The sequence below is a fragment of the Protopterus annectens genome, chromosome 12.part0, assembly GCF_019279795.1.
Source record: "Protopterus annectens isolate FY-2018-M chromosome 12.part0, PAN1.0, whole genome shotgun sequence".
NCBI classification, from domain to species: Eukaryota; Metazoa; Chordata; order Ceratodontiformes; family Protopteridae; genus Protopterus; species Protopterus annectens.
Genome location: NC_056746.1, coordinates 1255423253 through 1255450531, shown reverse-complemented (window position 1 = coordinate 1255450531; position 27279 = coordinate 1255423253). Strand labels below are relative to the sequence as shown.

At 43.2% G+C, this 27279-nt stretch overlaps 1 protein-coding gene across 1 annotated transcript in view; it reads left to right on the top strand.

Annotated features, from left to right (window-relative positions):
* The window catches only part of AHCY (adenosylhomocysteinase), a gene marked incomplete in the record, with an annotated part of 361029 nt that extends 341754 nt beyond the window's left edge, over positions 1-19275 (top strand). The window contains 1 exon segment of the mRNA XM_044090274.1: positions 18674-19275. Coding sequence (XP_043946209.1) covers positions 18674-18805 — 132 coding nt within the window.
* Positions 19276-27279: the final 8004 nt, after the last annotated feature.

Below are 27279 nucleotides of genomic sequence, written 5' to 3'. Positions count from 1 at the left end.
ATTGTGCAGCATGTGTACGCTATGCACCAAGAGCATGAATTGTGCAGCATGTGTACGCTATGTACCAAGTGCATGAATTGTGCAGCATGTGTACGCTATGTACCAAGAGCATGAATTGTGCAGCATGTGTACACTATGTACCAAGAGCATTAATTGTGCAGCATGTATACACTATGTACCAAGAGTATTAATTGTGCAGCATGTATACACTATGTAACAAGAGCATTAATTGTGCAGCATGTATACACTATGTACCAAGAGCATTCATTGTGTACACTATGTACCAAGTGCATGAATTGTGCAGCATGTGTACGCTATGTACCAAGAGCATGAATTGTGCAGCATGTGTACACTATGTACCAAGAGCATTAATTGTGCAGCATGTATACACTATGTACCAAGAGTATTAATTGTGCAGCATGTATACACTATGTAACAAGAGCATTAATTGTGCAGCATGTATACACTATGTACCAAGAGCATTCATTGTGTACACTATGTACCAAGAGCATTCATTGTGCAGCATGTGTACACTATGTACCAAGAGCATTAATTGTGTAGTATGTGCACACTATGTACCAAGAGCATTAATTGTGCATGCAGCATGTGTACACTATGTACCAAGAGCATTAATTGTGCAGCATGTGTACACCATGTACCAAGAGCATTAATTGTGCAGCATGTGTACACTATGTACCAAGAGCATTAATTGTGCAGCATGTGTACACTATGTACCAGAGCATTAATTGTGCAGCATGTATACGCTATGTACCAAGAGTATTAATTGTGCAGCATGTATACAGAGATGGAAATAGTGATGCTCTTATTAAACCAGAAGATTGGCAGTTCAGCTGTTGCTGGACATATAGTAATTTCACCAAACATAACATGCAATAGTTTAAAAAATATACATATATAAATATATGCATATATATACACACAATCACAGATTGAGATTATACATACACACACAGCCATCTATTTATCGATATGTAAATATCCCCCTCAAGAACAGTACTACACCACCATCTCCAAAGCTAAATGGATACGTGTCTGCTATAGAGTTAGATACTCATAGGTTGTCTTATTTTCAAACTACTTCAGCCATATGCTTTCCCACCTCTTGGATCCAAACTCCGTAATAAAACCTCCCCTACAACCTCTGCAGCCTCTCCAAATTAACTCCCTAACTCCAGATACCACACACAACAACACATTTTAATATATAGCAGTGTCAAATGCATTCAAACTGTTAATTCTTTCATTAATGTACTGTATGTATTGCCCTCTTCATACCTAATTATTTTTCCAAGTACTTGTACATTGTGTAAATATGCAAATACCAAGTTATTTTATATAGCCCTAACAGACAGCTGCATGCCTTTCAAACAGCTGTACTATATTTCTACTTTATTTTCTATACTGTGTATTCTATTTGCTGTGTCCACCTGGACTGAACTTGAAAACAAAAGTATAAATGTAAATAAAAACTAATGACAGTAACATGGGTGGAGGCACAAAATATGATTAGAGTAAACTCTGTTAACTGGCAGCCATGGGGACTGGTAGATGCCAGATAAAGTACAGTTGTGTACACTTACCGTAAATGTAGATGTTCGAGTGTATTCACTGTTGCAGTCAGCACACTTGGGTTATCTGGCTGCAGGTAGCCCTCAGTCGGCCCGAATACTAGAGACTTAGGATTTCTGCGTCGGATGCTAACGCCTCTTCCATGTCGTCAGGTCGTCAGGGGTATAAAACATGCAGCCGACGCCATTACATCAGTTTTTCTTGCCCCAGATGTCAGGAGGCCCCAAAATAGGAAGCAATCACATGGTGTGGAACACCTCCAGTAGAAAGTAAATACCATTGCCATAAGATATGGACAAAAAAAGAGGATGGGTAGAAAGTACAGAAAAGACAGGGGGCTGGAGGGAGGGTAACCAGGACTGCAGCAGTGAATACACTCGAACATCTACATTTATGGTAAGTGTACACAACTGTACTATGTTCTTCGTGTTTCACTTTTGCAGTCATCACACTTGGGTTGATTCCCAATGCTGAGGAAGGGTGGAGGCAGTCAAGAAGTATTAGGGCTGGCTAGCAGGCCTTGTAAGGCTGCTATGGCAAATCTAGCTCTGGATTTAGAAAATATAGGTAAGTGGTAATGCTTGGTGAAGGTGTGTACAGAACTCCAGGTTGCAGTTCCAGGATGTCCCTGGTAGGTACTCCCCTGAGAAATGCTGTAGAGGTTGAGGTAGCTCTAGTGGAATGAGGTCTGATCCTCTGTGGGGTAGGTTTTCCATGGTGTTTGTAGCAGAAATGGATGCAGTGTGCTATCCATTTAGAAATGGTTTGCTTTGAAATGGCCTTGCCCTCTGCCCCTGTAGCAAAGCTGACTAGCAGCTGGTCAGATTTTCTGAAAGGTTTAGTCCTGTCAAGGTAGAACCTGAGCTGTCTGTGCACGTCCAACGAGTGCAGAATCCTTTCCCCTTTATTCTGAGGATTAGGAAAAAAGGTTGGTAAATGGATGGATTGGTTTAAAGCCACACTGGATACCACCTTGGGCATAAATGATGGGTTAGTCCTGAGGGAAACCCTGTTCACATGGAAGATAATGAAGGATTCCACAGCCATAAGGGCCTGTAACTCAGACACTCTTCTTACTGAAGTGATGGCTAGAAGTAAAGCTGTTTTCCAAGAGAGGAATTTTAACTGCTGTAGCAGCAGGCTCAAAAGGGGGGAGCGTGAGCTTCTCTAGTACAAAGTTAAGGTCCCAGGCAGGAGTGGGAGCTCTCCTTGGGGGTCTTAAATTGTTAGCTCCTCTCAGGAACTGTTTGATCAGAGGGAGAGAGAAGAAGAGAGGCTCAGTATTGTAATGAGCTGAGATGGCAGAGGCATGAATCTTAATTGATGAGAAGGATAGGCCTTTGTGGAGAAGCTCTGCTAGATAATATAGGATTTGAGGTGAGGTGGGCACAGCTGTGTCCTTTCCTTGAGACTGGCTCCAAGAACAGTATCTTTTCCACTTTTCTGAATAGGATTTCCTAGTACTAGGCCTTCTGGCCTCAAGGATAACATCCAGCACCTGTTTGCTGAGGGTTGCTGTTGATGTGTTCAGGAAATAAGCCAGGCTGCCAGGTTCAGGGTTTGCAGCTGAGAATGCAAAATCTGTCTCCTGCTGGGACAGCAGAGGGAGTCTGATGTAGGTGCTAGGGTGGCACTGCTGTCAGACTGCGTAGGAGTGGGTACCAGTGCTGGTGTGGCCAGTCAGGTTTGAAACTCGAAAAATGAAAATTTCAGGAAGCGGCCGACCGGCACTTGCGAACTGCTTATGCTTCGGGCTCCTGCGCGGCAAGAAAAACTGATGTAATGGCATCGGCTGCAAGAGACAACAGCATCTGACGCAGAAATCTCAAGACTATGGTATTCGGGCTGACTGAGGGCTACCTGCCGGCAGATAACCCAAGTGTGATGACTGCAACAGTGAAACACAAAGAACATCTGTAGTTTCTGGTTGCTTGAGAGTGGCACACAGAACTAGCATAGCTGGGGGGAGGGGGACCTGGTGGCTAGTCAGGTGGTGCCATAGTGGCTTTCTGTTTGTCTGAGTTGCACACCAAAACTCACACACACAGCAGCCGCAGGCCAGCAAGCTGCCTTTTTACGGTCATGCGGTCACGCACCTAGATTTGGAACAGCGTGAGAAAAATAGTGGCGAGAACCCTGGGCTGAGAAGAATGTAAAGGGCAGGGACTTAAGTATTTGAATTATTTTAATAAACATAAGAGTGCATAGAAAGATGCACATTTTATTGAAGGGGTCTGTTGGGTGAATGATTTGGTGCTTATACACATACCAGGAATGTTACTGAATGGGTTGCTTGGGCAAATGATTCTTCTTGGTGCTTGTGCATACCTCAACATTTTACTGAAGGGGTTGCTTGGGCAAATGTTTCATTTTGGTGCTTGTGTGTACCTGGACATACTAATGAAGATGTTGCTTGGGGAAATTCATTTGTGTTTCAGGGAAGTGCTTGTGCATACGCGGTCAGACTGCTGAAGTGATCACTGGGCAAATTAATTTAATGTCATTTTAGTGCTTGTGCATACAAAATACAAACTAATGAATGGGTCACTGGAGAAAAAATTCATTAGTGTGTCAGGGAAATCCTTTTGCATAATTGGATAAACAGATTTGTGGATTGCAACTCCGAATTTATTTTTTATTTTTTTTTGTTTTGCAGGTTGCTTGAGTTCCAGTTAATTGAGAGTTTAGTGTACATACAGTGGTTAACCATGATGCACTAGTACCTAGTCATGTGACAAAGATGCCTTGAAGTAAGCTGTGCATATCAAAAGGCAGGGATGAAGTACAGAGGGAAAGCAGCCTGTGGCGGTGACACCAATTAATGAAAACAGACATGCTCTTGGCATTCAAATTGAAGTGAAAATTTATTTGATGTTATGTGAAACAACATCACACTGAAGGGCAGACACTTTGTGTCTGAAGGCATTTGATGCAAATCCGATTACAAGAGAACGCTACAGCACTTACTGTGAAGTGAAAGGTTGACACCTCATTAGCGCAGATAGTAACACAAAATGTACATCTCTGAATGACTACAGAAAGCCTAATGTATGAGGGCAGTTCTACCTCTGAATGACTACAGAAAGCCCAATGTGTGAAGGCAGTTGCGTAACGATGAACGTGAGTATTTCCAATGGGAAGGGAAAAGCATTCAAGGAAATGTCAGTCATTCCATCTGCAAAACATCTGCAGGCATTGGAACTCCTATGAGGGTGCCTGGCTTTTGAAAGACAATAGAAAAATAGGTCAGACAAAAAGTAATGGGCTGGCAGTTTTGCCACAGGTAGCCATGACCCCCTACAGGTGTTATCTGATGTCCTGTTATACATCTCGCATCAAAGGAAAGGAATAGCATTATGGAACTGAGTCATGTAGATGACAAGAAATGTATTTTGCTCAGGTTCTGCTGCATAATGTAGAAGCATCATCTTTCCACCTTGAAAATGTGTAGATATTTGTTTAGACTATCACTCAGCATATGAAAATATCATATGCAGGCATAAATTGCAGTAGTTGCAGCCAGGCACACAAACATAATCTATGCTGATGAATTGTCATACATCAGTATCACCAGTTAACCAGTTATGGGACTACATTTGAAAGTAGTTTGAAGTGCCCCCCACACACTACCATATTAGCTGATCATTTTTAAGACCACCTCAAAGCATTCATCAAGATTTACTGTTCCCATAACACGTACATATAATGAAATGTTCTGTAATTAAACCCCTATGCTGGAAACCTAGTACAAACAAGCTATACAAAATTGGAAAAAATTCTTAGGCAATAAAAGTAAACTTAACCCATCACCTTCAGATTAACTAAAAAGATAACCAGGGAACTCCAAAGATAATCCTCCAACAGACTGACATTTACTGTCTGTACTAAGGACAACCACAAAGCCGCCTTCAGCTGTATCAGAAACTTGAGGTAAAGCCCAGCAATGCTCATAGTTGATACACAAACGCAACAAAAGCACTTATCCGTCCCCTGAAAATAAAGGAAACATATTAGCAGGCAAATTCAGACCTAATCTAACTCCTGTATGTTCCCCTAACTTCTTGGCATGCACACACAACCTGGATCACCTCCCAGGAAGCCCTAAATACTCTCTGCACTGCCAACCTTAGTAGCTCCATGCTCCCTGGTAATGTTCTGGACTGCTGTGTTGTTAGCACCAGGCACTGTCCAGTAGACTCATTAGTAACCTCATTCTCTCCACTGGACTCATGATAGATGGGGGACTGTAGTAGTCATCATGATCCACAAGGGGAGCCTCTACTTATCCAAGAAATTATAGACCTATAAGTATTGGTAGCCTTATTACTTAAGGTACCTGGGGTAGTACACTGATCACAGTAGACCATTTGCAGGCACAACTTTTTCAGCAAAGCAAGGAAACCCATCAGTATGGAACAAAGGCTGTGTACAAGGCATGGCTCATGGTTTAGGTTTCTGAAAGGTAGATACTTGGAACAAAGGCTGTGTACAAGGCATGGCTCATGGTTTAGGTTTTTGAAAGGTAGATACTTGGAACAAAGGCTGTGTACAAGGCATGGCTCATGGTTTAGGTTTCTGAAAGGTAGATACTTGGAACAAAGGCTGTGTACAAGGCATGGCTCATGGTTTAGGTTTCTGAAAGGTAGATACTTGGAACAAAGGCTGTGTACAAGGCATGGCTCATGGTTTAGGTTTCTGAAAGGTAGATACTTGGAACAAAGGCTGTGTACAAGGCATGGCTCATGGTTTAGGTTTCTGAAAGGTAGATACTTGGAACAAAGGCTGTGTACAAGGCATGGCTCATGGTTTAGGTTTCTGAAAGGTAGATACTTGGAACAAAGGCTGTGTACAAGGCATGGCTCATGGTTTAGGTTTCTGAAAGGTAGATACTTGGAACAAAGGCTGTGTACAAGGCATGGCTCATGGTTTAGGTTTCTGAAAGGTAGATACTTGGAACAAAGGCTGTGTACAAGGCATGGCTCATGGTTTAGGTTTTTGAAAGGTAGATACTTGGAACAAAGGCTGTGTACAAGGCATGGCTCATGGTTTAGGTTTCTGAAAGGTAGATACTTGGAACAAAGGCTGTGTACAAGGCATGGCTCATGGTTTAGGTTTTTGAAAGGTAGATACTTGGAACAAAGGCTGTGTACAAGGCATGGCTCATGGTTTAGGTTTTTGAAAGGTAGATACTTGGAACAAAGGCTGTGTACAAGGCATGGCTCATGGTTTAGGTTTCTGAAAGGTAGATACTTGGAACAAAGGCTGTGTACAAGGCATGGCTCATGGTTTAGGTTTTTGAAAGGTAGATACTTGGAACAAAGGCTGTGTACAAGGCATGGCTCATGGTTTAGGTTTTTGAAAGGTAGATACTGCCTCTGGAACTTGGTGAGCTTCCTTGAACATGATACTGATGCATTATTCTCAGATCAGTAGGTTCGCACTACCTGAATGGACATAGCCAAGACCTTTGATGCCCTCCTACGTTCTGGCATAATCAATCAAATTAAAATGTAAACACTTATGTTACCTTCTGGTTAGCAAACAATAAAACACAGTTTACAAGTATGGGACGCAGGCTCTCATCAGAGAGATCACTGGTGTATCAAAGGGATCAATCCTAGGAGCAATTGGGTGTTTGGCATTTGCATCTCTTATATCAAGATTGACATCAGTGGCACATGACTGACCAGTACTAACACACACAGAAATAAATGAGGCCTGGACCAGGGCATAAAACTAAATGCCAAGACGTGGTATTGTGTCCTTTGGACAAACTGTACACTCATACATCAGCAATTTGGATGACACTCCTTTGAAAGCTGACTTGGCAATTAGGGACCTCAGCATTTTCATTGATTAAAATATCCTTTGGTCACTGTCTATCTACTATTGTCAGGAAATGCTTTTCCTAACTAGACTAATTAGCAAGGATTATTTTGATCAGGAAAAAAAATATTGTCTGCCTGTACTCCCTAATTATGTAGTTTCTCTAGTATGTACTTCTCTAGACTGCAGTGATCGTAAAGACGGTAGTGATGGTCCTGTTACCCAGAGCACGCTAAAGGACTCGCTGTCTTTTATTTTTCCTACAGACTCAATAATCGTTCGAAAACTTTTAGGAACCTTGATATTTTTCTGTTACATTTAGGATGCATGGCTAGACTTACAATGGCCCCAGTGGTTGTTAGCCAGTATAGCCTAGAACAAGAATACTGCATTGATGGCCCCAATAATATTCCAGTAGGGCTATTAAATAGCATGAAACCTGACCTGTTAGGACACTGGAATTACTATTTATTTAACCATAGCCTCCAGTCAGACTACATGCCATGAGACTGGAGAACAGCAACCGTCATCCCTCTAGATAAGAATGGGCCTTCAACAGACCGGAGAAACTGCAAACCCATTAGTCTGACCAGTCTTGTATGCAATGCCATGGAAAGAATCATTTTGAAAATGATTAATAATGATATAGGAAAGCTCTGGACACTGAACCCAACCCAGTTTAGTTTTGTCAAGGGAAGATCATATCTACTCAGTCTGTAAGACTTTGAAAGGGTCACCAAGGCAATAGATGAGGGCAAAACTGTGCATACTGTCTACATGGACATGGCCAAGGCATTTGATACAATACCCCACTCCAGCAGTGTAAACAAACTCATGGAATTGGGCATAAGCCTCTAAGCTGCATGCTAGACTTCCAGCTGACTCTCAGATAGGAACCAAGAAGTTAGCATAGGTGAGTCCACCTCCATAAAGAGGATGTGCATTAGAGGATTCAGTCAGGGCATAGTGCTGTGCCTGCTCCTTTTTGGCATCTACTTTCTGTAAGTGAAGGCCAATATCAATCACCTCAGACTGACAATATTTGCAGATAATTGCAAACTGGGAGCAGCTGTAGAACACCATCAAGACACTAATATCCTCCAGGAAGGACTAATACAGACAACTGGTGCCACAGGCACAGTTTAAAACTCGTTGCCAAGAAATGCATAATAGTACCCTTTGAGAAGTTGGCTACCACAGGAAACCTAAGAGTACACCCAGCAAGTCTGTGATTTGGGGACATATCTAGGCAGTAACCTAGCTTTCGACCAACATGTGTCCAAGGTAAAGGATATCATTTTGTGTTGCTCAACTTATAAGCATGTGTTTGGCATATAGATCGAAGGAAGTCAATGTTCCAATGTACTCAACCCTCATTAGACCCATCTTTGAGTATGCCACCTTTAGTATTTTCATAGGAGATTACTAGGCTAATGGTTTAAAACCCCTTACAAGCCTAGCCAGTGTTACCCTGATTTTACCCAATTTTCTATCACTAGAGGAAAGATAAAAAGGGTCAGCAAGTGGGATCTTGACAATTTTTTACAGACTGCCTCTGTCCATAAGGGGCATGGGCACCACCCCAGGAGTGAATTTATTTTTCCCATCCATTGGTCCAGATTGTGCTTGAAAATGGTCAGGGAAGGGTTCTGCTTCATGCCAGTAGGAAGCCTATTCCAGAGGAAGGGCAATTAGGTCTCCCCTACATGATCTATTCATGTCAGAGATTAGGTTTAGATCCTTGGCACATGCAACATCTGGAACATCCAGAGAGGTTCCTCACAAAGTGAATACACTGTTTTAACAACATGTCCTGTGTGGATTGCCACAATGACTTATACTTTAATTCTACTTTTCATGACTTGGAGTAGTACACAGAAAAGGCAGGTCATCATACACAATGATGTCTCTAAATTGGGAAGTTTATTTACTCACTACACAATCCATGCTCAGTGATATTTACAGTCACGTCAGTATAGTATTTGGACTAAATTACAAACACTGAGCAGATGCTTGCTTTGCTCTGAAACTATTCTTGTTTATTTTTGAAATGGCTCATATGCAATACTCTCACCAAACTTGTTCAGGCTCCCATAAGTATCCAGCTGGAGGTGCAGCCACTTTGTAAAACTGCGTGTGTTGCTGTACACCTGAATAATTATTTACCCACCTACCCCCACTTCACTGGTAAATGTTTATTTTTTGGTATGAAATGGTATAATGTGCAAGATTATTTAACCCTTATGGTTTCCTTTGCATTTTGTATGTAGTAATCTTTTTATCTCATCCTATTCTTATTTCTTTGCTGTTAAAAGTGCCACTGTCTCACCTAAGGAGTACCAAAAGTATTATGTAAACGAGCATCCCCTACATTGAACCCTGTTCATTAATAACTCCAAGCTACAATGTGTTAAATATACTTTTAGAATAATTGGATATTACCACTGCTGCCCACCTTACATAAGCTTCAGGAATTATAAGAACAACCACAGTATGTACTGATTGCTTCTGGTCAGTGGGGTATTGTATCAGATGTCTTGGCCAAATCAAAGTAGACAGTATGAACCATTTTGCCTTCATCCATTGCCTTGGTGACTTTCTTGAGAAAGTACACTAGGTTGAGCAGGCATGATCTGCCCTTCAGGAAAATAAATTGCCTTGGATCTAGTGCCTGTAAGTTTCATTTGCTGTTAAACATTTCCATGATAATCCCTTCCATGGCTTAGTTATTTAAGAAGCATCCTGGGATATTAGTGGGCCCATCAAAGTGGCATTCTTTGCCTAGCAGTGTGTCAAGAACCACCCCCCCCAATGATAGCTGGGGGTGTTGGAAGGTATTTCCTGTGGGTGGCTGGGGGAGAGAGATGGGGATAAAACTGGAGCCAAATTTGTTTGGCAGTAGATTTGTTATACCCTTCACCTCTGTGTAGGTGGCTACAATTAGTATTAGTTCTGCATATAGTTGTGCGCTTTTTGAAGTTGCAGACATAGCTAAAGAAAGCCTTATGGTTGTCCTTCACCCGGGAGGCTATTTCCCATCAAATCTTATGTTAGCAGATATTACTTGTCCTCTAAGCGTCTTGTTTAGATTGACAACGTTATTTTTTTTATTATCCTGCTGCACATTGCACTTATTTTTGCTATAAATTTCTTCCTTTTGTTATATAACCTATTGATATTGGAATTCCACCATGATTTGTTTTTTAGGGCACAGTTATCACACTGCATCTATTAACATGATTGTAAGGGTCTCTGAACAGTTCTGCATAAGTATCAATGTCATCAGGGATGGAAGGGGGGGGGGGCTTGACATTTTGCCAGGTTATCACTCAATGGTACAAAGTTCATTTTCTTATAGTTCATAAATATTCCAGGATTAGCAGGGTTCCCGGGTTTTAATTTTATTTAAAAGATACAGCTTTATGGTCCAGTCTTACCAGAGAGGACATTACACTGGGGGTTTCAGTGTTATCACGTTAGTGAGGATCAGATCTGAAACATTTGCACCCCCTATGGGCTACCTGGTCCAGGGTGCTTGTGTTGATAAAGTCCTGATAGTCTGCATGTTTGGGGTCATGGATGATTTCCAGTTTATAGTGGGGTAGTTAGTCACCCATGAGTATAGTATTTGGTTGAATGATTAGTGACTTCAGTATAAGTATGTGCTATGGGATTCCTGGGTCAATTAAGGGGATCCAAAGTTTGCAAAAATATGGGATGGAACTTTGCCTATCATAAATTATATGTGGAGAAACTCAAACCAGTTTGAGGCATGATTGGTTTTGATATACCCTTAGTTCCTGCCTGTGTGCAGTATCTTGTGTATGTGTGGAAGGCACTGTAGCCTTGCACTGCCAAGAGTATACACTCCTGTCTTGGTAAATGCAAAAATGTCTGCATCCTCTAATGTGAGGAGAGCTTGGAGCAAGTGGAGTTCCTTCTTTAGACTCCTGCCATTAAGCAGGAACACCTTCAGATTTTCTAGAGTTGGTTTTGCTACATTAGAAAGTTTGTCACTGCATAAATATGTACTTTGGTGAAGGATAATATTTTAGCCAATATTTGAAAACTGGTGCAGACCATCCCTGGCAAAGCAGTGAGGTCTGTTGATCATATCCTCCCTTACTGACAAGTACTGTACCCCCTGGGAGTACCAGCAAAAGCTAAGCCAGTTAGTCAATCATCTCTCGTTCATATTGTGGCACCATCCTTGGAGAAACTAGAATGTTGCTCAATGCTGGGCTCACACTGGTCTAGGACACAATCTGAGAGCTTCATGTATTTCTTCATTTAGTCCTCCCTTGGGGTGCAGGGTGGGGTTTCCCCCTGCTTAGACTTTGAGAAAAGTCATATGGTTTGTCTTTGAATTGTTTCTGTATGTATTTGTGCTGGAATATAGTCAGTATTGGTATCTTTTGTGTCTTTAATATTAGGAAATTCATTGTTTTGAGTTTTCAGTGTTTTGAAATTTCAAGATTTTGGTCTCAATATTTAGGGTTTCAAGATTTTGGGATTCTGTATTCTGAAGTGAATCCGTGTATGTGTGTATGTATATATATGTATATGTATATATGTGTGTGTGTGTGTGTGTGTGTGTATATATATATATATATATATATATATATATATATATATATATATATATATATATATATATGTGTGTATAAGTAGTTTACTTCATTTGGTCTCCAACTTGTGGGAATACAGATCTGTATCCGAGCCGGCAAAAATTACTAGCATCAGGTCCGAGCTCCAGACTCCTCCCCTTACCCATAATACATCTCCACTGTCTTCCATTCCCCAGATCTCGTTTGCCGCGATTTGTAATGCATCGTGTCTCTAGAGCTCCAGCTAGCAGTGAGTGATTCTTACTGTAAGTTTTCTAAAATTTCTGTTCTTTTAGCCGATTCAGGTTAGTGTAGGTACCCTTTCTCCCCTCCCATCACTTTGGCATTGAGTGTAGGTTTGTAGTTATAGTTAGAGTAGTTTGTCTGTGGTGCCTCCTCCCTTAGTGTTGTCTATTTTCTAGTGCAGTGAGTGAGTGGGTGTGTGTTTGTTAGGCAAAAACTTTTTCATTAAACTGTCTTTTTTAAGTCTTCTTTCTTTGTAGAATGGCTGAAAAGCTTATCTTTAAGCGCTGCACAGTGTGGCCATAAGCTCTCCCCAGGGGATGGCCGCACTCTATGTGCGTTGTGCTTAGGTGTGGCCCACCTTAGTGTGGATTGCTCCATTTGTGCGGGGTTCAAAGATAGAAGGGTGAAGTTGGCCCTCAAAGGTCTTCTGCCTGCCACTGAACCTTCTTCCTTGTCTTCGGCTGCTGTGACTGCCTCTCCAGATTCTCTTCCTCTGACCTCCCCTCCTTCCCAGGCTGGGTCTCAAACTCCTGCATCTAAGCCTGTGGTAGTGGAGCAGAGGAGAGGTAGAGAACGGGAGAGAAAGTCGAAGACAAAGGAAAAGAGGAAGAGGTCCCCGGACCTCACGTCCCTGAGCAAGTCTGCACGGATCCGTGACTCCCCTCGGCTCTGGTCTCCGAGGTTCTCCCCAGAGCCGGAGGAGGCACATTCAGTCTCCTGGGCCACGGTTCCCTGACCTGCCAGATCTGAGTCCGTGGCCTCGTCACGGTCGACCCACTCTTTATCAGATATGGATCTGGATGATGAGGCACTTTATCTGTACACAGATCTAGATGGGGGTCTTGCCAGCCCCCCTCCTGAGGGAGGGGGGAGCTTGCTTCCTTTTTTTCAACCAATTTCTCCTTCCCCGGTCCGACCATCAGCTTCAGAGTTCTCGGATCCGTGGTTGGCCTTGGTCAGAGGGTTGGCGCCAATGGTTTTTGCATCCTCGACAGCTGCCTGGAGCATCTCTGATCCGACCAGTTCGGATCCGAGCTGCTCTCGGAACCAGAGCCTAGGTGTCGGATCCGTGGAAGTGGAACCTTTTCCATCGGCTCCGACGTTGTCAGGCCAGGTTCCCTCCCTCGGAGCTCCGTCCACTTTGGGTCCGGCTCGGATTCCCGCATTGACTCTGGGAGACCGGCCTCCTTATCTTCCCAGGAGGTCCATTCTCTTTCGGCATTCGATGTGGTAGAACGGGTCCTCTCCATTGGATCGAGGCCCCTGACTGCCCCCCCCAGACTCCATCCAGACCCCCTCGGCTCTGTCTACATTTCCCATTGTCTTACCAGAGGGACAGCCTGTGCCCAGAGAGCCCCAGACGGCTCCCCCAGAGGAACAGATGGCTTGCGAGCACTCCCCTGAGAGCCCCACTGGAGATGTGCCTCACAAGCATATGTGCAAGAGGAGGCAATTGGACTCCCCCGAGTCCCTAACCGAGGACACAGATTTAGATTATGGGGAGGGATCCCCAAGATCTCCTCCCGACGATGTCTCCTTTGGAGACATCATGGAGATCCTGCACCAGTAGGGAGGTTGATCTGCCCCAAGCCCTCCTCTGATGAGTCTGTGTTTCTGGAGGCTTTCAGCACGGGCCCATCTACATCTTGGTTGCCCCTTCTCGTGGATCCTTTAGTGGATTTGATCACCTTGTGGGTGTGGAAGGAACTAGATACCGTTGAGCCAATCCCCAAGCACCCTGATAAGGTTTTAAGTCCCCCCATTGACAGGTCTTCCTGGAACAAGGGCTCCCCAGTGGATGCCATGGTGGTAGCAGCAGCCACGAAGGGGGAACTATCTCAGGAAAGTTCCTCGGTCCACCCTCCTGACTGAGAGTCATGTATGATGGACCGCCTAGGGAAGCGGGTGTATGCTTCAGCTACCTTTTCAGTAAGGGCGCTGAATTACTTGGCCCATGTCACAAGACTTCAACGCGACCTAGTGAAGGAGCTAGGGGAGTCTCCACCCAAGTCCATATTGCAGGAGGACAAGGCATCGTTCTCCGCGAAAATGGCCACTCTGAGAGCAGTTTCAAATATGCCCATGCAACTCCTCTCCCATGCTATGGAAGGTGCGGCTGGGTCCGGCATGTCCATGAGGCGTAACGCCTGGCTCAGGTTGTGCCAGTTTACCAAACCCTTTAAGGTGTCCTTTGCCAATGCCCCTTATGACGGCTCGACTCTTTTCAGTAAGACCGTCAAGGAGACACTAGTCCAGTGTGAGAAGGACGGGAAAACACTGTCTGCCGTTGGGATCCACTTCTCTAACCCTCAAAGTTCCTTTTCCCGGAACCAGAGAGGGCAAAATATGTGGTTCCAGAAGTCTCAGTATTCCCAGGACGCTCAGGGCTTTTCCTCCCCTAGAGGCAGAGGGATCAGAATGGACACCGGCTTAGAGGCCGAGGGGGTCCGCAAAACTTCGGGTCTCGAGAACCATTCTCTGACAGACCCAGGCAGCAACCCTGAGGGGTTTCCCGGCTACACTTCTCTGGAGGCAGTTGGGGAACGATTGTCCTTTTACCCAGAGGCATGCGAGTCCATAACAACGGATCACTGGGTGCTACAAATCATATCCATAGGATGTTCTATCCCCTTTGTGGGTTCCTCCAATATCTCTCAAACACCTCCTGGACGTTCCACCCATGGAAAGGGAGGCAGCAGCACAGGAAATTTTCAAGCTGCTAGGAAAACGAGCCATCAAAACCATCCCCCCAGATCAGTCTGGTTCTTTATGGTGCCAAAGAAAACAGGGGACTTGAGGCCCATTCTGGACCTCTCTACCCTGAACCTGTCAGTTGCCAAAGAAAAGTTCCGGGTGGTCACACTACAGTCCATCATGCCGTACCTGCAAGAGAGCGATTGGATGTACTCATTAGATCTCCAGGATGCTTACTATTATATACAAATGCACAGGAGCTGCAGGAGGTTCCTCCGCTTCCTGCTAGGGGCCAATCATTATCAATTTTGAGCACTACTCTTTGGTCTCAACACAGCCCCCAGGGTGTTTACCAAAGTGATGGCAGTTGTAGCGGCTCACCTGAGGCTTCAGGGGATTCAGGTATATCCGTACCTGGACGATTGGCTCCTCACTGCTCCCACCAGATGTCTACTTTCCCAAACCAGGGATTACTTTCTGACACTTGCCCTGAGTTTGGGTATCACAATCAACACATCCAAATCTCTATTAGAGCCTGTACAGGTGATAGACTACATTGGTGCCAGGATACACACTCCAGTGTAAAGTGTTACTGACCTCAGAGAGAGTTCAAAACCGCAGGATGCATGTCTCCCTAATTTACCGTTCTAACCTTCCGACAGCAGAATCAGTGTTGAGGGCAATAGACTCGATGGCGGTGACCATAACTCTTCTTCCATGTGCTTGACTACAGATGCGGATTCCTCAGTGGACTCTATCCTATCCTATCCACCTATGTCAAGTGTGTCGGTTGTCCCTCATATGGTGGGTGAGCTTTCTGGACATTTTGGAGGGATGACCCTTTATTCCAGCCCCTGCCCAAACCACAGTGACCACAGATGTCTCCCAACTCGGGTGGGGGGGGTCATTGTTTGGGCAGGACAGTCCAAGGCCCTGTGGTCCCCCATAGAGACCAGCTTACATATCAGTGTCCTAGAGATGAGGGCGGTCCTTCTAGCGTTGCAGGCCCTTCATGCCTTTCTTCCTCTGGGGATGATTGCCATTCAGTCAGATAACATTTTAGTAGTCTGGTACATCAACAAATAGGGAGGGACCAGATCTTACCCTCTTTGTTGCAAGGCCATGAGAGTGTGGGAATGGGCGATCTCCACTGGTCGCTTTCTCATCACAATGCCCATTCCGGGACGGTCCAGCATTCTAGCGGACAGGCTAAATCAGACCATTTTGATGCCTTATGAGTGGTCTCTGAATCTGTCAGTAGTGGAACAGATCTTCAGCGAGTGGGGTCAACCTTGCTACGATCTCTTCGCATCTCCTTCCAATGCGAAGTGCAGCAGGTTTTTTGCTCTGAACCCCCCGCCGTGGGAGTCCCCCAGAGATGCTGTAGTTCATGCTTGGCCTCCCAGTCTTCTGTATGCTTACCCTCCAGTTCCTCTCATCCCGAGGTTTCTGTAGAAAGCTTGTCGACTGGGGGGGTAAGGTGATTACCCCATTCTGGCCTCGCCAGGTATGGATTCCCTTCCTTTGGTCTCACCTTGGATCCTAGATCCCATTCAGGATCTGATTTCACACCCATCGGAGGTGCCTCATCCAAGTCTGGACAGCCTGAAGCTCACGGCTTGGCTGCTCCAGTTCCTGTGATTGCCAGGACTCCCAGACTTTCCTCCTCAGTTAAGTCTATTTTGGTAGCTGTTCATAAGTCTTCAACCAGAAAGGTTTATTGCAGCAAGTGGAAACGTTTTTCTTTCTGGGCCTCTGAGGAGTTTAGATCCTTTCACGGCTCCTTTTTCCACCATTCTTGATTTTTTAGCTGATATTTTCCAGCATGGAGCTAGTTCTACTGTCAAAGTTCAGTTGGCTGCCATTTCTCATTTTCATGTGGGCAAGAATTTTGCATCCTTGGCATCTTCTAGACTGTGTAAAGCTTTTATTAAAGGCACTTTTTTGCTACACCCCCCCGGTCAAAGATCCTGTTCCCCGTTGGGACCTTACTATGGTTCTCCAAGCTCTGGTCACCCCGGCTTTCGAGCCTGCCACAACTGCAGATCTAAAATTTCTATAGTGAAAAACAGCTTTTCTGGTCACTATTACCTCTGCTAGAAGGGTTTCGGAATTACAGACCTTGTCCATAAAATTCCCGTACACGATTTTTCTTAAAGCTAGTTTCCCTTCGAACCAACCCACCTTTTCTTCCTAAGGTGGCGTCACCAGTCAATATCAATCAATTTCTGGTCTAGGGTGTCTTTGGATGACATTTGCTGTGCAACTACTTGGTCCTCATCTCATACGCTTATTTCCCATTACAAGTTTGATTTGACATCTAGAAGGAGAGCATCCTTTGTCTCCGCGGTGCTCTGGAATATCCTTCCATGAGGGCCTCCCAGGAGTTAAGTAGCTGGGGACTGTCCCACAGGTTGAAGACCAAATGAAGTAAACTACTTCAGATAAAGAAGTTATGTACTCACCATAATGTTCCATCTGAGTAGTTGTACTTCATTTGTATTCAACCATCCCTCCCTCCTTCCCCGGACCTTGGCGCATGTTCAGCCTAAGGGCTGTAGTATAGGTCACAAGTATGTTATCAGGTCGGGTTCTAAGTATAAGTTTAGCAAACTCAATCTGGGGATGGAAGGCAGTGGAGGTGTATTATGGGTAAGGGGAGGAGTCTGGAGCTCAGAGCTGATGCTAGTAATTTTTGCCGGCTCGGATCCGATACGAATCTGTATTCTCACAGGTTGAAGACAAATGAAGTACAACTACTCAGATGGAACGTTATGGTGAGTACATAACTTCTTTTTTCTACATATTGTTATGACCTAAATGTGCTGCTGTGAATAGAAGTTTAGTTTGTCTGCAGTTGTTAAAACTATTTGTTAGTGTATGAATTAACTCTAAAATGACTGATACTTCCTGATGTTTAAGAACATAATTTGCCACTCCCCGGAATGGTGGAAAGAGCTGAATCTGATATTGTGCTATGCAATCCTTGTTTTGCATTGTCCTTTTATAGATGTCACTTGTCTTATTCCTGCAACATGTTACAGATTAGCAATATAGTACAAAAGGAGTGTCCTTTTCAGTGTATGAAGGGAAGAAAGGGTAGGCAGAGGTGTTTGAAATAATCACCTGTGTGTGAACTACGGAATGGTTAACTGCATTTTTTGCCTCCATTCTTGAAGGGATTTTCCAATATATACATGTAGTTCTACCTATACCTAGTTTGTACCTGCATGAACCGAGTAAGAATTCCCATCCTGTACAGGCAGGAAAAAATATTGAAGAATATGCCAACTGATGCATTTATTACTATACAATATTTGTTCATTGCTCTGTTTTACATGGCCAGGTTTTGAAGCGCTAAATGTCTTTTTTTTCCACATGCAAATGTAGTTCCCACAGCTTTCAAAAAGGGTTTCATATATGCCTAAGACTGCATTTGATACCAGTATGATAACTTTAACCTTGTATACTCTTATTGCACAGCCAGCTGTTCTTGCTGACTAGGTACTACTACATCATTGGGATTTTCACTGCCAAAACTCATTTCTTTTCTTCAGAATAAGAATTGCATAGTTTTTAATGCTTATTTAAATTTAGAAAACTCAGTATTTTCTAAGATATTGCTTTTTGACATTGAGTTTGACTAGTTCTGAATAAATATTTTGTTTTTCTTGTGCAGTATTTCATAAGGTCTTTCTGTTTTCTTGCAGTTGGATGAAGCTGTTGCTGCTGCACATTTGGACAAACTAGGTGTCAAACTAACCAAGCTAACAGAAGGTCAGGCCAGCTACCTTGGAGTGCCCAAAGAAGGACCTTTCAAGCCTGACCATTATAGATACTAAATTCGCACAGAAACTGGATATGAAAAATACTGCACTGTCCACTGTTGGAATATTTGCATCAGACTACTTTTTTCTACAAACACTTTGCAGTGACCCAGAGTATCAGCTGTTGCTTTAGGTCATCTCCCTTTGTATTTTGCTAAGCTACTAAATCTGTAGTTTGTTGGTTCCCAAGTATCACAGACTGTTTACGGTTAATTTCCAGTTGTAAGACCACAACAGAAATGCTTTTTCAGTTTTACAATAAAATTATCTTGTTGCCATGAATTGTTTTAATGACATCAACTGAAAAATGCTCAGCTTTGTACATGGAAGACCACTTCAATTAAACTGATTTCTTTTACACTTCATTTTTGCATACCTCAACCTGTGTACAATTGTACTCTGTGTATTCATTGTATTTGCTGTCAACTTCCGCCTTTAAGCACTTGATAAACAATAAAATGCCACCAAAGTGGTTTGTACCAGCATGAAGAAGTGTTGTCTCTTAAATCTTATTGAATCTTTCACTCCTTGCTTGGATTTTGACTTCATGCAGTTTGGCGAAGGAAACTAAACACCTACAGGTAAAAGAATGTAAAACATTTCTTCCAGACTATAAAATAAATGGCAAATCAAAATGACCCCTTTCTGATCCATTGGGAAGGTCTGTTTATCTTTGGTTTTGATAAAGGCGGTTACTTTTCACTTTTTGTGCCCAAGATGAGTCTCTTATCTAACAGCTTGCCAAAACTGAGCATCTCTTCAATGGCCACCGTGCATGGGCTGTAATGAGGGGTGAAAAATTTGTAGTGGAAATTGAGGGGGTGGAGTAACGACACATTTTTGCCATTTAACCAGTAATGTTCATTTAAAGTGCATGTAATGAGTGTTATGTCATCAGCTGTAATGGGTGATGGACACAGCTGAGTAGAAAAGAAAAGGGGTGGTGGAATTTTTACTGTTACAAGAGTTTGGCTGTCCTTTCAGCTACTTTTTCAGGTATAGTGGAAACCATGTATGTTCGTCGTATTTCACTGTTGCAGTCATTACACTTGGGTTATCCTGCTGGCAGGCTACCCTCAGTCGGCCTGAATTCCAAAGTCCTGGTCCGGCATCGTTTGCTGTCCCCTCTTCCCTGACGTCAGTGAGCCAGGGGTATATAAGATGCAGCCAACACCATTTTCTTCAGTCTTTCTTGCCACGCGGTGCCTGAAGCAAAAGCAGTTCACAAGTGCCGGTCGGCCGACTCCTGAGAATTTGGAATTTGAATTTCACAACCGAAGTCTTCAATAAAGCTAAGTACCCCGTTGGGGAAACTTTTTCTTGCTCCAGACAGATGTCAGTAAAAGTTAACAATTGTATTTCTTGTAGGAAGCAAATACCTCATAAGGATTTTCACTCTTACTGTATTCCTTGCCTAGGCCCTGACCACGACGTTGCTAGTTGTCGGTTTTGTGCTAGATTCAACCAACGCACTAATAAGCATCGGTTTGATTTTGCTTTACATTACTTTGGCTGAAGGTTTAACTACATAATGCCGTTGGAACAACCGACGACCGGAATTCATAAAAAATGCAAAGACAAAGAAAAGGACAGGCATCCGAGGTCCAAAACCGACGAAGCCTCTTCTAGGTCAGTCGCCGGTTCTCAGTGAGGCGCTTTCGCAGCCCCTGACACCCTCTACCTCAGAGCCACAGGCCGCCTCTGACTCCCACGTGGAGACAACTAGGCCTCTGGAAACTCAAGGTATTGGGCCTACAGCAACTATTCCCTCAGATGGGTCCGGAGCCACTGAGCAGACATCGGCTTCTGAGGGTGTTTTCAGACCTACACAGCTTACTATCAAGTCCACGTCAGCAGCCAAGGCAAAGTCTAAGACACCATTAAAGACAAAGAAACAAGTACAGCATTCTCTTGGACAGTCATCCATGCCAAAGAAACAGATGCTTAAAATGGCCGAGGACCTAAATACTTTGATCAGGGGTTCCCATCCCCCTCCTGATAAAAGGCGTAGGCAAGACACTGACTATGACTCCTCTGATCAGGTTTCTATTTCCTCTGATTCCTCTTCAGAACAGGGATATTTTCTTCCTCCCTATGAGGACACTGATGCTGAAGAATCTATCCCTTTAGCCTCTCCTCCTGAGGATTATTCTTTTGGGGAAACCCTGCACACCATGAGGGAGCATTTCCATTGGGAGAGCCAGGATTATTCAGAATCCAAGAAAAGGCTCAGACTTTCTTTTACTGCCTCAGCACAGGCCCCTTGCTATCCCCCCTGTACTGGATATTGTTGATGTTTTTTCTGACTCCAGTTTGTCTCCTGATTCTTTACCCCTGCACCAGTCGAGCCAGATGGGTACTACAGGGTTCCTGACTCTCATAAATTTCTTTGTAAATACCCTGCTGCTGACCTAGAAACAATTTCTCAGGGTCCCAAGGGGGACAAGGCTTCCACTGCAAAAAACCCTGTTACGTCTGATAGGGATTCTAGAGCACTGGGTAGATGGGGGGAAAAAGTTTACACTTCTGCTACTTTAGCTGTAAGGGCTTTAAACTGCCAGTTTCACATGCTTAAATATCAGCAATACCTAATGTCTTTGCTAAAACAGAAAATGCTTACAAGCTCAGAATGTCCTGACAATAAGGAAATGCAGGATTTATTGCTTGCAGCTGAACAAGTGGGAAAGCATACTCTGCAATGTGGTTTTGATTCATTAGAGGCTTCTTGCAGAGCCGCAGTTACAGGCTCTGTCATTCAAAGGCATGCTTGGTTAAAAGAACAAAGTTTACCTGATCATGTTAAAGCAAAATTATTGGATGCTCCATTACAGCATGATACTTTGTTTGGTGTTAAGGCAGAAGAGGTGTTAAAGAAAATGGAGGATAAAGCAAAATCAATGCAGACAGTAAAGTATTTCTTACAGGTTCAGCCACCTAGATTTTGCAGGAACTGGCCTTCTAAAAATTGGTCCTTTCCAGTGTCAGACAGGCCACAAAGAGGCAGATACAGATGCCCAAGAGGCAGATCTCAGCCCCAAGGCTCATACAGACCTAAACAATGGAGTTCTTCAGCCCCCAAAGGCGGAGAAGAGAAATCACAACCTTATAGGAAACAGTCCCAATGACTTCCCTCTACAAAAGCCAAGCACTTACCTTTTGACAGCACCCTTAGGGGGAAAACTAGCACTTTTTTCACAAAATTGGCACATGATCACCCAGGACAAGTGGGTACTGAATATTGTTTCTCAGGGTTACAGGTTCCACTTTCACACCCCACCCAAGGTCAAAAGGTTTGCCAGACCTGCCGCAAAACCAATGGGTAGAGGCACAAAAACAAATTTCTGCTCTCATGGACATGAGAGCTATTCAAAAAGTACCACAGCAAGAACAGGGGCAAGGATTTTACTCAAGACTTTTCTTGGTACCCAGAAAGGACAAAGCCTGGAGACCAATACTAGACCTGTCAATTCTAAATACCTTCCTGGATGTTCCAAAATTAAAAATGTTGACACTGCAGCAACTTCTACCCATGCTGGGCAAGAAGGTTTGGCTAGTTACTTTGGACCTCAGAGGCATACCTGCATGTCCCAATCAGACAATCTTGCAGAAGATACCTCAGATTCATAGCTGGCTCAATGCATTACCAATTGTCTGCACTGCCCTTTGGCTTATCTACTGCGCCCAGGGTCTTCGAAAATGCCTGGCACCAGTAATTGCATTTTCCAGGCAAAAAGGAATTCAAATATATCCCTACATGGACGACTGCCTTATTCACGCAGAGAGCAAGGACATTCTACTAAAGCATCTGGTGTTTGTAAAAGAATTACTAATTTGCCTAGGGTACACAGTAAATGAAAAGGAATCAAAACTAGTGCCCTCTCGAGAGAATATTCCTGGGTGCAAGCTTAAATACAACTGCCCAGATGGCTTATCTCACGCCAGACAAGCAAAGGCAACTGACTCATTCCTTTCAAATGATGGCAACAAAGGCCCAGCTACCTGCAAGAAAAATTCTGCAGGCTTTGGGCTTCATGACATCTTGCATCCTGCTAATTCCATTTGCAAGACTGCATATGAGGAAGCTACAATGGTACCTAAAAAGTGTTTGGACTCAACATTGTCACAGGCTGGAAACAATAATAACTCTTATTCCCTGCCTGCAACAGGAGTTTCGATGGTGGGCACTGGCCTGTCACCACAACAAGGGACAGCCTTTCACTTTACCCACAGCCAGGCAGACACTAACAACAGATGCATCGGATTATGCCTGGGGTGCACACATGGCAGGAAAATGTATTCAGGGCATGTGGCCCACGGACCAAATGCATCTTCACATCAGTCAAAAAGAGATGCTAGTTGTACAGAATGCCCTGACAGCCTTCAAGGATCTACTACATCCAGGACAACTGTTACTAAAGACGGACAATACTACAGTTATGTGGTACATAAACAAGCAAGGGGGCACACATCCCTACCCCCTCTGCAGGCAAGCCATTACTTTGTGGAACACAGCACTGACCTATCAAGTACATCTACAGGCACAATTCCTGCCAGGAATGAAAAATACTCTGGCAGACGAACTAAGCAGAAACCTCATGGACCCTCACGAGTGGAAACTAAATCCACAGGTCTTCAGCATGATAACAAGGAAATGGGGATGCTCAGACATAGATCTCTTTGCCTCCCCTCAACTACCAACTACAGAGATTCTGCACAAGGGACTTCTCACTCACAAGCATAGAAAGTGGATGCTCTATCTTTCAGCTGGAAAACCCTAACAGTTTGTCTTTCCACCACTGCCTCTCCTTCCCAAGGTGCTCCTAAAAGTCAGACAAGAGAAGCCAAAAATGATTTTGATTGCCCCAGACTGGCCACGCCAGCACTGGTACCCAATCCTAAAGAGCTTGTCTCAAGGCCCAGCCTGGACTTTACCTCTAATTCCTCATCTTCTGACTCAACAAAACAATCAGATCCTGTACAGCCAACTCAGAACCTTAAATCTGGCTGTATGGCGGATAATATAGCCACTCAGGACACACTTCTCTCTAAAGCTGTTATGGATGTCATTTTGGAGGCCCAGCACCAGGAAATATTATGCAGAAAAATAGAAGAGATTCTGTGCTTGGAACCAGGCACAAGGACTTGAACCACTTGTTCCAAATATTCCTCAGATTTTGCAATACCTAACTGAGATGCTGGACAAAGGCCTATCCTTCTCATCAATTAAAATCCATGCCTCTGCCATTTCAGCTCATTACAATACAGAACCTCCTATTTTCTCTCATCCACTGCTAAGACAGTACCTCAGAGGGGCAAAATACAAAAGACCCCCAAGGAGAGCACCGATACCTACATGGGACATCAACTTTGTCTTAGAAAAGCTCACACTACCTCTTTTTGAGCCAGCCAATACAGCTGACATAAAATTCATATCATGGAAAACTGCTCTGCTCCTAGCAATAACTTCAGCAAGAAGAGTCTCAGAGTTACAGGCATTAATGGCAGTGGAACCTTTTATCATTTTTCATCAGGACAGGGTTTCTCTAAGGACAAACCCAACATTTATGCCAAAGGTAGTATCCAGTGTGGCTCTTAACCAAACGATTCATTTTCCAACATTTTATCCAAATCCCCAGAATAAAGGGGAGAGACTTCTGCACTCTTTGGACATACACAGGCAGCTACGCTTCTACTTGGACAAAACAAACGCTTTCAGAAAAACTCAGCAACTGTTTGTAGCATATGCTGCAGGATCACAAGGAAAGGCTATCTCAAAGCAGACTATTTCAAAATGAATAGGACACTGTATTAGTTTCTGCTATGCACAGCATGGCAAGTCAGTGCCTAAGAATATTAGGCCACATTCTACCAGGGCAGCAGCCACTTCAGCAGCCTTTCTCAGAGGAGTACCAACCAAGGAAATTTTGGAGGCTGCAACTTGGAGTTCAGTGCACACTTTTACCAGGCATCATCACTTACCTCTTTACTCTAAATCCAGAGCAGGCTTTGCCACTGCAGTTCTGCAGGGCCTCATAACCACTCCTAATCCTATTTAGACCCAGCCGCCCTACCTCTGCTTTGGGATTCAACCCAAGTGTAATGACTGCAACAGTGAAACATGAACCTAGTACAGTTGTGTACCTACCATAAATGTAGATGTTAGAGTGTATTCACTGTTGCAGTCCAGGTTACCCACCCTCCATCCCCCTTTTCTTTGCTGGGACTTATCTATACTTCTCTATCCTATACAACCTATGTGGTGTATTTGCTTGTAGATGAAGGTATTGTTTTTATTTTTACTGTATGTTTTTATAAAGCAATATGTATTGCCTACCTTCTTGGGGGCACCTGACATCTGGGGCAAGAAAAACTGAAGAAAATGGCGTCGGCAGCATCTTATATACCCCTGGCGCACTGACGTCCGGGAAGAGGTGACAGCAACCGACGCCGGACCAGGACTTTGGAATTCAGGCTGACTGAGGGTAGCCTGCCAGCAGGATAACCCAAGTGTAATGACTGCAACAGTGAATACACTCGAACATCTACATTTATGGTAGGTACACAACTGTACTATCCTTTACATTCAAAGTGCATTTTTTGCTCGCAACCAGACAACCTTTATTGATCAGAAGAGAAACTCTAACCTGAAAATCGAGGAACTATTTATAAGGCTATGTCCAATTTTCTAAGTGACCTAACAATGTCAGATTTAATACTGTTGATCTCATTTGTGTCCATTATAGAAACTGACAGTTTTATAGACAGCCAAGTGTACCACACATTGATAACATCTGTCCGTGTTTTGTACCCCATTGCTCATACCTTCCCACAACTGTTATTCATATTTTATGTTCCACTATTTAGAACCACTAAGTTATACCTTTTAATGTGCAGTTTAAAATGTACATAAATAACATTAATTACCATTTAGTCGAGTCTGAAATAACTCTTCAGGATGTGCAAAACATTTTCTTTTTATTTAAATGTGTCAGCATTGGGAGACTACCTTCACAATGTTTAAAAATCAATCTTGCCAAGCAGCAAAGCCACATAGGTTTTATAATCTTTATCAGTAACTTGCATGCAGATTTTTTACATTAGCAAACAGGATCTTTGCAGATCCTCGTGCTTCTCACTTAGTGCTGCACGTGAATACTTAACAATCATGTTTTTATTAACAATAATGTTTTAGAAAAACACAAGCCACCTGGCTTGACAACCAGTCTTGTTTTTGACCTTGTAAATTTCAGTACCAGTAACATTTTATCTCCCCAACATCCCTTGTAACTACCCATCCCAGCCTGAGAAGGTCCGAGCTCACATAAAACAAAATCTCTTTCACATTGTGTACTTTTCTCCCTTCTTGGGCATTCCAGATTCTGCAGACCATAGTACATCCCTTAAGCCCTTCAGCACTTTTACCTTCAGTCATCTGTTAATACACTTTAAAGCTTCATATTAGAATGCAGTTGTGAAACACTTAAAACTACAATAAGTATTTATTGTTTACATAATTATGCATTTTATATTGCATATTATTTTTAACAAGTATTTAACATTTTATTTGTGCAGAAACTGTAAGTTCATATGCATTTTGTATAGAATAATCATGAGAGATGCATTTTTCTCTAAAAATACCCCTGACTAGACAATACACAGTTAATTTACAGAATGGGTGGTAGAAGGGCCTAAACCGGTAATATTTACCTGTAATTCCTCAGTCAGGTCACAGTAAGTCTGATCAATCTTTTTGAAACACTGCATTATCCAAACACTCCATCTCACCTTGCATATCAGACCATAAAACTCTGATACCTAAATCTTAAAAATTAAACAGAATAATAACTTTGTTTATGCCTGTCTAACTTCTCGTCCATCACTCCAAAGTTTCAACTTCTAACTAATCTACACTACATGACGCTTTAATATCAGCTTTCACTAGATATATGCATGACACCAAACAGTAAGGCATGATCCCATAATGGCACCTTAAGTGAATATCTGCCAGCAGTGACATTGGAATGAGCTCACAACAGTCGTATCAGACCTGAATGACTTGATGCTGCAATGATACAGGATTTCATACTTTGGTCACTCAGTACATGATATTGATTTAGAAAAAAATAATTTAAGACCTTTGTGCAAAGAAATGTATGTACTTTTGTTGGGTACCAAGACTTTCCCTACAAGTGTGAATCCCTCTTAGAGGAAAGATGCTCTTTTTCAGCAAGTTCATCAACAAAAACTGTAATAAAAGAAAGCCATTTACTGCAACTTAAATTCAACACAAAAAGACAGATACAGTCAGACACCCATAAAGGGCTACTTACCTCCCTTATTTCCTTAATATGCCAAGAGGCAAGTTTGTTACCGTGATGCATAGCAAAAAATAGCAATACATTTGAGTTATAGAAGCCAGCAAACTATGCAATAGATTTTATTCAGAAACTAAATGAAAAGTAGTTTGTGTCATAGACACTGCGATAAAT